This window comes from Hevea brasiliensis, chromosome 2 (genome assembly GCF_030052815.1).
Source record: "Hevea brasiliensis isolate MT/VB/25A 57/8 chromosome 2, ASM3005281v1, whole genome shotgun sequence".
Taxonomy (NCBI): Eukaryota; Viridiplantae; Streptophyta; class Magnoliopsida; order Malpighiales; family Euphorbiaceae; genus Hevea; species Hevea brasiliensis.
In genome coordinates this window covers 962,908-975,943 of record NC_079494.1, presented here as the reverse complement: position 1 = coordinate 975,943, position 13,036 = coordinate 962,908, and the positions used below count along the sequence as shown (strand labels likewise).

The window sequence follows — 13,036 nt, the reverse complement described above, 5'->3', positions numbered from 1 at the left end:
TTTTTTTAAGAGAAAATAAATAATTTATTTCTCAAATTTCAAAGATTAAAATGTAATATAATATAAATTATAGGGGTTAAATAATTAAATTTTTAAAATTTAAGGATTAAAATGTAATATAAAATAAAATTCAAGGATCAAATTGTAAATTTCTAAGGAAAAACAAAAATCCTGTTCTGCTATTTTCGCAAGCATTTGAGTTAAGAACAGCGCCTGTATCAACTGATAGTAGGACAGCTCCAAGCTTTTGGAAAACCAAAGTACCAAACACACAGCGGTATTGTGACTATTGTCCATTCAACAACCCTGTAAATTTTCATTCATAGATATCCTAGTTTGTTTTGCATTAATATCTTCTTTTTTCTTTGTTCTACATGTGGACAGAAAAGGGTGTCTGCTTCCTACAAAAACGTGCAAACTATCGAGTAAAATTTGTGGAATCTTTACTTGGCAATCAACTTTCAGAGGATCTTGCTTTGGATTATTCGATCAAATTGAAAATAGTAAATGAGAGAGAGCCCACCAGAGAAATATCAGTCAGAAAGCGTTAATGAATCCGCAAATCACCATAGATTTTCCCATATTTGCTGGTGGTGAGAAATGACCCAAATGTGTGAAAAATAAACGTTTTGAATAAAAGCACAAGAAATTTCCATGAATAAGGATAACATAATACAAGAAAGCTGGGGATTGCCCTGGTGTTCATAATCGGATTGAAACTAGATTGATCTAGTTTGAGTCTGAAATCAGATCAAAATCGATTTAAATAGGTCTGATTTGAACATAAATTATTTCATCCGATTCCAGATTAAAATCAAATTTTTCCTTCAAAAAAAAATCCAGCGATATAGCTGCACTCCAGCAACTCATGTTTGATCAGTCTAATATCCCCAAAGCTGAAAGTAGGTAGCAGAAAGCTGATAATGGAGCATAGTGGGGAAATTGAGATTTTGGTATGTGTTTAAAGGGGTAGTGGCAGTGGGATCTCCTAGGCAAAAGATCAGTTCTTTGATATAGTTTTCACAATAATGCATATATTTTTAATGTTTGTGACTTCCAATTGCTTTGAAATGTCCTTAATTTTTGTTGGACAAATTGAATCAGAAGAGGTATAAACTTTCTATCCACATTATTATTTTGAATTTACTAGGAGCCTGGGAGATTGTTTATCAGTTTTTGGATAGAAATTGTATGACAGATGGTTTTCCATTAAAAACTTGAAACAATGTTGGTTTTCTTCCTGATGGAACTTGTGAAATGGTGAAAGTTTACTTCCTGATTGTTTTCATTTAGTTGAATATATTCTGCAAGTACAATGGTTTTCTTCCTCTAACAAGTGGCTAAATTCTTCAATGCAGTGCAACTCATCTTTGATATCATCTTTGCAGAAGAGAACTGTTAAATTCTTGTGTGATTGTTGACAAGCTTTTATAATACTGTGGAAGTTGCAGGTTAATTAGCTCATAATCACAATAAAAGACGATCACTCATTATGAGCTAATTAACCTGCAACTTCTCATCTGTTCAAAGAATGCTTGTTGATGCGCAAGGATCTAGTGCAAACAGCTGTTGTTGCAAAGGCACTTTATTCAACTCATTTCACGAAATGGATTGAGTTGTTCCCCATTTGTTGTATAGATGCATCAAGAGTTCATGCCAGATTTATGTCACATGGGATACATATTACACTCAATCACTGTACTATATTTAACAGTTCCACTAATACTCTGTTTGCTTAATTCTGGTACTAAAGCTTTCACCCCCATAGCATTGTCGCACATGCAGGCCAGCTCCCTAGAGTTACCCTTACCATCTGCTGTATTCCTTCCTTCAAAGCTGTCAGTGCTGAAATATTATACAAACCCAGTTCAATTAACTTGTTCCAATGGCAAATGAGTATTGATCTCTTCCCAATCCCTGAGCACCTGAAATTTTAAATATTTGCTGTTTCATTTATATTGAAACTAACTTTAACTTAAGCAACAAGATTATGCTTATGTTCATGCAGGTTTTCCATGAAAATATGTAAACTCAAACTCAAAACTACATAGTCAGGAGACAATTCTAGTATTACTGAGCTAATAAGGAAGCAAAACACATGCTTACATCCAAATCATCATCAGCAACTACATGGTAAACCAAATAAAGGATTGAGTTGAAAATTTGTTACCTTAATATGAGACTGAGCATCCTTCAAAATCTCCTTGAATGAGAAGAAACTGGGAACATGGGCAACGGTTGTGAAGTATGAAGGAATCCCAGGAAGCTCAATATTGTTGGCAATGTTTGTGCGAGGATCATAACAAGCTAAGTTGCTGTTCTTATGATTCACTAATATTTTCTCGTCCTTGAGATACTTTATGGGTCGATACTGACCAATATAGCACACTTCAGTCCAAGACTCTTGCACACCATAATCCTTCATCACCCACAAGTGAAAAGTACTGCCATGATCAATCACAAAAAGGCAACCTCCCAGCTCTCCAATGTTCACTCTCCACTTTACCCTGTACCCACGCGAAGCAAATTGCGGCGGCGGCCGTACAACACCAAAGCTTTCGGTTTCTAAATCGAATGAGATAATGAAATCCGAGGCCGAGCTATGGCCATCATCAGAAACCCAGTGAATCTTTCCATTCAAGAACACCCCTTTAAAGAAGAAGCTAGAGGAACAGGATTTACGAAAGCCTTCAGGGGCACACCCAATGCTCCTCCAGAATTTCTCACCTAGTGTATATACCTCAGTCATCATGGCCCTCCGACTAACCAACCTCACAACCTTGTACTGGTGGGTTTTAGGACAGTAACCAAACCCAGAAACAACCTGACTATGAATCTCTTCGTGACCCAAGCCCTCTGTTCTTGATGGAAGGTTTATGTACTCGCCAGTTATTGGATTACACACGATAACAGGGTTGTAGAGAGGAGGCTTCCCCAGGCAAAGGAAACCATTACATGAATTCAAGATAACAAGATCATGCAATGGGAGCCTAAATTTGAGTCTGGGTACTTGAACATCAAGATCAGCTGCGATTTCGTGTTCCAGACGGAGCAAACAGAGAAATCTAGAGATGCGATCGCCAACGCAAAGAAGAGCATCGACGGGTGATGTTGAGAAGTAGCTACGAGCGAATTGAGGGTTTGATGTGATTATGTGGCGGAGCGTAGTACATACGCACCTGCATGATATGATATTGTCGATGGGGAGTCGGCATAGTATGTCGACAAGAATATCCACAGGCAGCTCTGTTATGTTAGTGGAAACTGATGAGCCTTTGCTTGCTTTTCTTGGTAGCTTTGGCGATGAATCCTGATAATCATTTCCAAATCCAAAGTTTTCTTTTTCCCTTGATTTTTCTCGGAAAGCAAACAGAGCTTTGGACAACAACATCTTTGACGAAAGTTAAAATGCAGATTGCAGAGCAGAAACGAAAAGAGAGTAAAGAAGAAGACGAAATCAGTTGACTCTCTTTTGAAGTCTGCCTGCCTCCACGAAACGCGGCGTTTTAAGCCCGCCACTCTTGAAAGTTGATACACACAGTTTGCCTGCGCCTAGCAATTTCCATTTTCCAGTCCCATGACTTCTTTCTTTCTACAGCCACCCTGCAGCCTGCTCTCCCACACTCACCTTATACATTATGGAGAAGGCAGCGGTGCAACACCAAACTCTTTGCTCTCAAAATCAAACCAGACCATAATGTATGAATGCTATGAACCACAACTATGATGAGAAATCCAGTCAAGAAAATTCCATAGTGAAGTCTGCGAATTCTTGAACAAACTCATACACAAATTTAGGAGCATTTCCATGATTTCTCACCCGATGTATAATATATACCTCGCACATTACAATAAAATCCTCTTCAGCTTTGCCAATTCTTCGCTGCACTAACCGTACCGCCTTGTATTGTTTGCTTATAGAACTGCAACCCAACCCAGAAAGAACATCCCTGTCAATCTCCTTGTTCGAGTTCTTTTTCCGTAAGTTTATATACCCACCGGTGACCGGGTTGAATATCATAACAGGCTTATAGAACTGGGACAACTGGACAAAGGAACTTGTTGCACGGACTCAGGACAAAAAGATTGCGCCTTTTGATCCTAGTTTAGTCTGAGGTTAAACGACAGCGTTTTGGTTTTTCCCGCGAGTGGTTGTTACTTGTTAGGAAGGTGGTTGCAGTGTTTCCCTCGTCCAATGATTTTTCTTTTGTTAATTGATGAATGGGGAAGCAACAGGGAGCCAGGCTGTCAGGTGGGGTCAGCCGGAGGAGGTTGAACGGTAACTGGTGGCTCCACCACTTATCAACAGTGAAACTATTACACGACAAGGACTATTGTATTGCTCTTCTTGAGGCTAGGCTTTGTGGTCAACCTTTTCTATATTTCTTATACTACTACTAATATACGCTTGTAATGATTTTTACTAGTTTCCTGTTTGGTTCCTCTTGTTCCTTTCTTCCACTATTCAAATCCCAAAAAGGACCCTTTCTCCTTTCTCTTTTCTTCTTCTTCCTCTCCCTTTCCAGCAATAGAAAGAAAGGAGAGCCTCGATTGAAATTCTATCTCTAAAGAGAGGCACGCAGATTGCCTGATTACTCTTTATGGAAAAGCAAGTACTTCTATCTGTTTTTCTTCAAGATTTCTTTTTGGAATTTTCCAACTAGATTTAGGGTTTTTCTTTGGCCATCGCCCCCATTTCAAGGACTTTGTCATAACTGTCGGGTAGGTATGGTTCTGGCTTTCTTTTAACTACCATCTCTGTTTAAGTGGGTATTGGGTTGTCAATCTTCCCATGGTTAAGCCCTTTTTTTTTTTCTCTATTTATCTATGTTGTAAATGGAAGGGGTTTTGGATGGGAATGTTCTGTTGCTTAATTTGTGACTTTTTATGTAGATTCAATCCCGTTTTGTATTATAAACTGAAGTTTTAAGATTATAGGTTTCCTATCCAGGAGCAGTAGTTCCAATTTGGCAGTAATAGCTGGTTTTACCGATCTGCCTGGCATTTATAGTTGTTACCATCTCATGGATCCTTCCATGCGGTAGCCTAGATATTGGAGCATGAGAAATGAAAATTTAGAAATTTAGATTGGTAATTCTACCTCGGTGAATTATAAATATCTTCAAATTGTGAGAATATGCACCAGAAGGCCAAGATAGTTTTGTTTTGTACATTATTATTTGAGTTCCATCTTCAACATGTTTTATTTTAGCAGGGCGTTGTTCCTGATGGCTGATTTTTCTTGCTCTTTTCTCCTTAAGATCCAGCCAACTTAATTTTCTCATTTGGTACTGATACTGCCTAGCAAAAGTGAACTCACGACTATTGGCGCACTCTTTATTACTGTTTTGCATATTGTTTTGTTGCAGTGGGTTTTTGAATCAGATGGCTGAAAGCTGGGATGCAAGTTATGACCCTGGTAGCCAGTCAGAGGACAGTTACCATTTTGAGAGATTTCATATAGAACCTATTTATGATGCATTTGTTTGCCCTTTAACAAAGCAAGTCATGCGTGATCCTGTGACCTTAGAAAATGGGCAAACTTTTGACCGTGAAGCGATAGAAAGGTGGTTCAGGGAATGCAGGGAGAGTGGAAGGAAATTGGTTTGCCCCTTGACACAAAAAGAACTAAAAAGCGCAGACCTGAACCCAAGCATAGCATTGCGGAACACCATTGAAGAGTGGACTGCTAGAAATGAAGCTGTTCAACTTGATATGGCTCGAAGGTCATTAAATACTACCAGTCCAGAAAGTGATGTTCTGCAGTCTTTGAAGTATGTTGAATATATCTGCCGAAAGAATCGATCAAATAAGCATGTTGTGCGCAATGCTGAGCTAATACCTATGATTGTTGAGACATTGAAGAGTAGCAGCCGTAGAGTTAGATGTAAAGCTTTGGAAACACTTAAAATTGTTGTAGAGGAAGATGCTGATAATAAGGTTGTCCCAAGTTTGCTGTTTTTGCATATAGCTTTTATCATGTCACTGGGGTGACTGTGTCATTTGGTGTCTCATTTTAGTGGGCTTTTCTGATTTGCAGGCAATAGTGGCTGAAGGTGACACTGTGCGCACAATAGTTAAGTTCTTGTCTCATGAGCAATCCAAAGAAAGGGAGGAAGCTGTCTCATTGCTGCATGAGCTCTCTAAGTCTGAAGCTTTGTGTGAAAAGATTGGTTCAATCAATGGAGCAATTCTTATATTGGTTGGAATGACAAGCAGCAAATCGGAAAATATTTTAACTGTTGAAATGGCTGAGAAAACGCTTGAAAATCTGGAAAAATGTGATAACAATGTGCGTCAGATGGCTGAAAGTGGTAGATTGCAGCCTCTTCTGAATCAGCTTCTCGAAGGTGCTTCTACTTACCTCAACATTCCTACACTTTTATCAATTTTATGCAAAATTTTTGGCAGTCCTTTGCTATTGATGTGGAAAAGAAGTTATGTTTCCTATACTTATATATATTTTACTTGTGTTAATCAACATGCCATATTGCCTTGAGTACCCCACCCATCCCTTTCCTTTTGTCACTTGAGATAAAGCTATACAGCCTTCTTTATAACACATTAGACTGACTCAACGAAAGTAAGAATTTTAATAGATTGTTTTGAGCTAAACAAAACATAAGATCTATGCTTATGCTGTGTATGTAATAGTCTCTGAATTTGATAGTTGGGAGAAGTTATAGGAATTACAAGTTAGAAAATTTTCATCCATGATCCTTCTTTTGCTCTTCTTGAGCCACATCTGATGCTTGCTAGTTACTATTTTGTGGATCTCCCATGTCACACAAATGTTATAGAACAGAGGACAAGGGAAGCTTAGCTCTTTGAGCTTTGTCCACCAGTTCTATCTTATGTAATGATACCTGTTTACAAGAAATCTGGGCCGTTCTTTTTAAGTCTCACATAGTGATATTTTTTCCATCCCTTGAGAGTCAGGGTGGTGTTCTATTAAACTTGATTTCTTGATCCAGTTCAATGTAGGGAGAAAATTAAATAATTTTCTAAATGTTAGTCTTATATGCTTATATTCTAATTGTTAATTTTGTCGCCCTAGTCAGACCTGAATATGCATGTTTAAATTGTATAAAATATCATTTTCATATGAAAAAAATAACCAGAATGGAGATTCTGCAGGCCCACCAGAAACCAAACTATCCATGGCTTCATACCTTGGTGAACTGGTTTTGAGTAGTGATGTGAAAGTCCATGTGGCTAGTACCGTTGGTTCATCCCTAATCGATATTATGAGAAGTGGTAACACACAGTCAAGGGAAGCTGCTTTGAAAGCTTTGAACCAAATTTCATCATCTTGTGGGCCAAGTGCTAAGGTGTTGATTGAAGCAGGAATTCTTCCTCCTCTTGTCAATGACCTCTTTACAGTTGGCTCAAGTCAGCTTCCCATGCGACTGAAAGAGGTTGCAGCAACAATCCTTGCTAACATTGTGAGCTCAGACTATGAATTTGACTCAATTCCTGTTGGAACTGACCATCAGACTCTGGTATCAGAAGATATAGTACATAGGCTACTCCATCTAATTAGCAACACTGGGCCATCTATCGAATGCAAACTTCTGCAGGTTCTTGTTGGGCTGACCAGTTCTCCTGCTACTGTTCTGAATGTTGTTACTGCCATTAAAAGCTCTGGTGCTACTACCAGTTTGGTTCAGTTTATTGAGGTCCCCCAGAAGGATCTGCGTGTAGCTTCCATAAAACTTCTCCAGAACCTCTCTCGACACATGGGTCAGGAACTAGCTAATGCCCTTCGTGGTACAGTTGGCCAGCTTGGCAGCCTAATTAGAGTCATAACGGAGAACATAGGAATTACAGAAGAGCAGGCAGCTGCTGTTGGCCTTTTAGCTGAACTCCCAGAGAGAGATTTGGGTCTTACACGGCAGATGCTAGATGAAGGGGCCTTTCAGCAAATCTTTGTTAGAGTAGTAAGGATCCGTCAAGGGGAGACTAGGGGTATCCGTTTTGTCACACCATATTTGGAAGGGCTTGTACAGGTTCTTGCAAGGGTTACATTTGTTTTGGCTGAAGAGCCTGATGCTATTGCATTCTGCCGCGAGAACAATCTTGTAGCTTTGTTCATTGAACTGCTTCAGTCTAATGGACTTGACAATGTGCAGATGGTTTCTGCCATGGCATTAGAGAACTTGTCTCAAGAATCCAAAAATTTAACAAAATTGCCTGAGTTGCCCCCACCTGGATTTTGTGGCTCAATTTTTCCTTGTTTTAGCAGACAGCCTGTAATAACTGGATTGTGCCGGCTCCATCGCGGTACGTGTTCATTAAGAGACTCATTTTGTCTTTTGGAAGGACAGGCAGTTGAGAAACTGGTTGCGCTTTTAGATCACACAAATGAGAAGGTAGTCGAGGCTGCACTAGCAGCAATATCTACTTTGTTGGATGATGGTGTTGATATCGAACAAGGAGTGATGGTGTTGTGTGAAGCAGAGGGGATTAAACCCATACTTGATGTGTTACTTGAGAAAAGGACAGAGAATCTGAGGAGGAGGGCGGTTTGGGCTGTTGAGAGGCTTTTACGAACTGATGACATAGCATATGAAGTTTCTGGAGATCCAAATTTGAGCACTGCACTTGTTGACGCCTTCCAGCATGCTGACTATCGAACCCGACAGATTGCTGAGCGTGCCCTGAAACATGTTGATAAGATACCTAATTTCTCCGGTGTCTTTGCAAACATGGGATAGGCCTCTTCCAGTTGAGCTGTGCACAAGTTGATTATTGCAAGGACATGTATGTAATTCATCCCTCGTCCTGAACGGTTCTGAGGTGGCTATGGTTTGCAAAATAGGTAGATATTGTTGTAAACAGATTTTGTTCATTTGTTTTCAATGATGCTCTTTCCTTTTGCCTTGTTTCTTTACATGGTTCCATATATTGTACTTTTGCATAGGGAGTGGAATATTAGTTTCTTTCTATGATGCTTTTCCAGCATCCTTCATTAATAACTGAGACGTCTTATTTTCCTGAGGTACACTGTGTTTTTACCATTTATACTGTATGGAAGACAAATTCCACTTAGAAATGATGTTGCAGTCTTTCATTGCCAGTTGATGCTAGCGCATGGCCCATGTGTGGTGCACACCCAATTTGTCAAAATGGATGAACATTTGAATTGTTGTAAATGTTTGCAATTAAGGGCTCTGATGTGAGAAATATATCATGTATCATGACAATGAAGGGCTGCAAGTTATAACTGAATCATCTCTAAACTAACTATGAAATCTTGAGTTCAAATTCTAAACTGACATCAAATGAACCAAAAAAAGCTACAAGTTTTATCTGAAGCCAGCGCATACAAATCTTTCAAGCTATTGATGAGAAATTAATAGAATTGATTCTTTGAGCCGCCATCATTGTTGAAACACTTCCTTGTGCCTTATTGGAACCATTCATCCAGACTAAAACATAATTTACAAGTGTTGAAACATATGAAACTTTACAGAAATCATTGACGTGCATAATCACCTAGAGATAAGTACACTGCATATTGAATAACAAAGAAAAACCAGTGTTTTTTCTATGGACATGTAAATCAAGTTCCATTAACAACCTTCCGTGAAATGAATGTGGCAATGCATCAAAGCTCTAAAACTTCTTTCTTCCACTTGTCTTCCATCAGCTTCAGATGATTAATTCATCATGGTATAGTGGAACTTGACATACTAGGAAGAATTATTGGTATGTTGAACCCAAGACTATGAGTAATTAAACACCACTAAATGAGAGAAATATCATTTATAAAGTCGTACTGAGAATGAGAAATTGCACCTCCTATTTACATGGAAAACAATCTGCTTCAGGGAATCAAAAACGGGGAAGCATCTATAAATCACTCGTCTATGCTGCTAGCATCATGGTTTGCTATGGTAGTACAGCAATCTCCAACGCCTTCAGACTAAACAACGGCGCACACACAGGCAAAATGAAAAAAAGAAAAAGAAAAAGAAAAAAAATGTTGCTGGCCTATCCACTGAATAAATCATCAAATTGGATGAACAACAGATGAATTCATTATTAATGCAACATAAGAAAGATTAGGAATACAGCATCAATTTATGAAATAGATAGAATAAACTTCTCAGGAGCAAACTGATTATGTCCAAAGAATGAAATTCGGAGTCTCAATCTACGCTCAAAATCTCCTCCTGTGATAAATAAATTTCTAAAATTTTCAGCACAAATCAGAATATTCACCAAGGACTTCACAGATGTAGCACAGCCAGTGATTTAGTAATACATGATGAAGCATCCAATTCATGAGTCATTTGATTCCTTGAAATATGACTCCAGTTCGTCCCTGCGTCTGACACGTCACATACAGTCAGGAAGTCCAACACTTGACCAAATATTTTGAACATTTCCACCCCAAATATAAGGCTTTTGTCTGCAACAAATGCAGCATTCCAGTCCATTGGAGCATCCGGATGTACTGACACTTCAGTCCAGGTAAGATACATAAGATCTAGCTCCCACAATTTCCTAACAGCCTTGTTTCTCTGGCCTATTTGACCATCTCCTTCACACCAAGAGACTGAAAGCATGAATAATCGACCATTACAAGATACAAGTTTGGGGTAATACTCATGAACACGGGGAGGGAATGGGAAGGTTTGGATTCCAATCCAGAAGCCCCTTTCTATGTCATATCCCATGAGCTTGTCTGTCTCAGAATAAACATAAAAAATCCCATTACATACAACCCCAGAACATACCACCCCAAAATCTATGGGCAGCTTCTGGATTTCTGTCCATTTATTTGATATGGGATCATAAATTTCTCCAGAATCCAGAGGCTCGTCCCAAGATCCAAGACCTCCTACAGCAACCAACACAAACCTTTTACAACCCTTAGCATTTGGCTGATCATTTTTTTGCCTGGTGAACCTGTGTGACTTTCTGCCGTGTAACAATGATGCATCATTTTCATCAAAAGCATTTCTGTACTGACGTCTTAGCGAAAGCCGATGGGGATCCTCATAAACATCTGATACCCCACCAATTCGAGACCTGGGAAAATGCCTTTCTTGCCGATGCTGATGACTCTGAACAATTGAAAAATCAGAGCTAACCTCAGAAATTCCCAAAATAGGCATTGATCTTGCATACCTCATGGAAGCAACTTTGCGCCAAGATTTTGTTAAAGGGCTAAACACCAGGACCCCTTTGTGAGTTTTGAATGAGCTCCTATCCACTCTCCCAAAGTGGGTCAAGCTAGAACAACCTCCAACAATATATATATCATCCTGGATACTAGCAACAGAGAACATGAACCTTCCTTTTAGAATATCAGAATCAATATTATGCCATTGGTCCTGTGATACATCCAATATATGTATCTCCCCAGAACAATAGCCATCTTTAACAGCCCCAAACAGAAACAACCATGGATTCTGATAAGAACCATCACGTCTCATCTGAAAGAACCGAGGTGTGGTGGTCAAGTATCTCCATTTCTTGCATACAAGGCGAGCATTCATGAGACTGGTCAATGGGAGTCTCACCAAACACATTTCCAACACGTCATCTGGAAGAAAGATGTGTAACCTGCTATTTTGTATTGAATCTTCAAGTTCCAAAACTTTTCTGTTATTTTTTTTCCAAAACTTTTCCTTTACTCCATATGAGAAGCAATTAACTCCAGCATCGTCAGTGCCACATATTGGTTTGTACCCCTTTCCTTCTTCGCTGGAACTTGATGACCTTCTCCTACCACTTGGATCCCCATATTCCTCACCTGTGTCAGCACCCACTTTACAACCGCCACCCCTTCCATATAAAGTAAGACATTTTACAGAAACACCCTTCACACTATCCTCTTCTTCTCCTTCACATCTATTGTTTTTCTTCCTCAACTTCTTACTAACACTTCTAACAAGGCGCTGTGACACACTAAAAGCTTCAAAATCCCGATTAAGAGATGCCTCTCCAGTTAGTCTCTCAGAAAACACTCCATTCATTGACATTTTCCAACCGACAGCTTAGAGCCCCAGACCATCTCGCAAGCAGCATTAGTCATCATTCCAAGCAGTAATCATCATTCCAAGTTCTCCTATCGGTCTACAAAAGGAAGAAAAGAAAAAAGCAACGAAGAAAGATTATGCACAAACATCTTCGCAGAAACACAAATGTAAGAAAATCAATAAATCTTTGGGAAATGATGATATAACAATTTGGTTCCCAAAATGAAGAATCCTGGCAAAGTTGCCAGATCCACAGCATTAAATTTTGGATAAAGGAAGCTCCTTCAAGTCAGATCCTTTACCAAAAAGACAGCAAACAGAAAATTAGGAAAATCATCAGTTCTTTAATTAAAATGAAACACACAAAATCCATTTAGTTGGAAAACAGTTGATCAACTAAGTTATATTACATTTTCTTTAAACCGGTGGTTAGAAATCTACAGTTCTTCTACACAAATTCGCCACCTAAAATCAATCATGTTTTACAAAGACCAAGAAAGAAAATTCGAATCATATGTTAAGTAAGAATTAATTTACCAGCAGAGAAACAACACGCAACATTGTCGGTCAAACGTAAAAAAGAAAATTAAAAAAAAAAAAAGAAACACACGAAGAACAACAGTGATCCATTTGAAGAAAACTCGAAATCTTGAAAGATCAATTTAGCTTGAAAAAATCATAAAATCCACGGACTCCTTCCTTTACCTCAGATTTCTCGGTAACCAAACAGTTATTGAAAGCCAAGAAAACAGAAACAGAGATCAAACCACTTACATTCAACCAAATTGGGAGGGAGAAATCCACAGAATCCAAAATGCGAAACTAAATCCCAATCATGAAGTAATGAAAAGTAAAAACAAAAAAAAAATCACAATCACCTATTAGATTCAGAGAAGAAGAGAGAGTGCAGGTGGTTTTAGGAAGCAAGTTGGTGAGGCTGGAATTAGTAAAAAGGCTTAAAAGCGACACAGCACTGATACTAAAAAGCGACCCATCAGCTCTTTTTCTTTCCCATTTGTCATTCTCTCTCTGTCTTTTGTTTT

At 38.8% G+C, this 13,036-nt stretch overlaps 3 protein-coding genes across 5 annotated transcripts; 1 reads left to right on the top strand and 2 right to left on the bottom strand.

The window, feature by feature from the left end:
- Positions 1 to 1,569: 1,569 nt before the first annotated feature.
- LOC110669256 (F-box protein At3g07870) lies at positions 1,570 to 4,022 on the bottom strand. The gene is made up of 2 exons (XM_021830811.2): positions 2,171 to 4,022; positions 1,570 to 1,925 (listed from the first exon to the last, which is right to left on the bottom strand). Exons 1-2 carry the CDS (start codon positions 3,389 to 3,391, stop codon positions 1,869 to 1,871), a joined length of 1,278 nt encoding a protein of 425 aa, XP_021686503.2. The 5' UTR covers positions 3,392 to 4,022; the 3' UTR covers positions 1,570 to 1,868.
- Positions 4,023 to 4,395: 373 nt separating this feature from the next.
- LOC110669254 (U-box domain-containing protein 44) lies at positions 4,396 to 9,004 on the top strand. 2 transcript variants are annotated; one of them, XM_021830807.2, is made up of 4 exons: positions 4,396 to 4,722; positions 5,370 to 5,940; positions 6,041 to 6,350; positions 7,138 to 9,004. In XM_021830807.2, the coding sequence occupies exons 2-4, from the start codon at positions 5,386 to 5,388 to the stop codon at positions 8,715 to 8,717; spliced, it is 2,445 nt and encodes an 814-aa protein (XP_021686499.1). In that variant the 5' UTR covers positions 4,396 to 4,722; positions 5,370 to 5,385; the 3' UTR covers positions 8,718 to 9,004. The 2 variants fall into 2 exon arrangements, with proteins under 2 accessions (XP_021686499.1, XP_021686500.1); XM_021830808.2 differs by having other exon boundaries at positions 4,396 to 4,726.
- A 1,016-nt stretch (positions 9,005 to 10,020) lies between these two features.
- On the bottom strand, positions 10,021 to 13,036 carry LOC110669255 (F-box/kelch-repeat protein At5g42360). 2 transcript variants are annotated; one of them, XM_021830809.2, is made up of 2 exons: positions 12,768 to 13,036; positions 10,021 to 12,090 (listed from the first exon to the last, which is right to left on the bottom strand). In XM_021830809.2, the coding sequence occupies exon 2, from the start codon at positions 11,994 to 11,996 to the stop codon at positions 10,236 to 10,238; it is 1,761 nt and encodes a 586-aa protein (XP_021686501.2). In that variant the 5' UTR covers positions 11,997 to 12,090; positions 12,768 to 13,036; the 3' UTR covers positions 10,021 to 10,235. The 2 variants fall into 2 exon arrangements, with proteins under 2 accessions (XP_021686501.2, XP_021686502.2); XM_021830810.2 differs by having other exon boundaries at positions 12,872 to 13,036.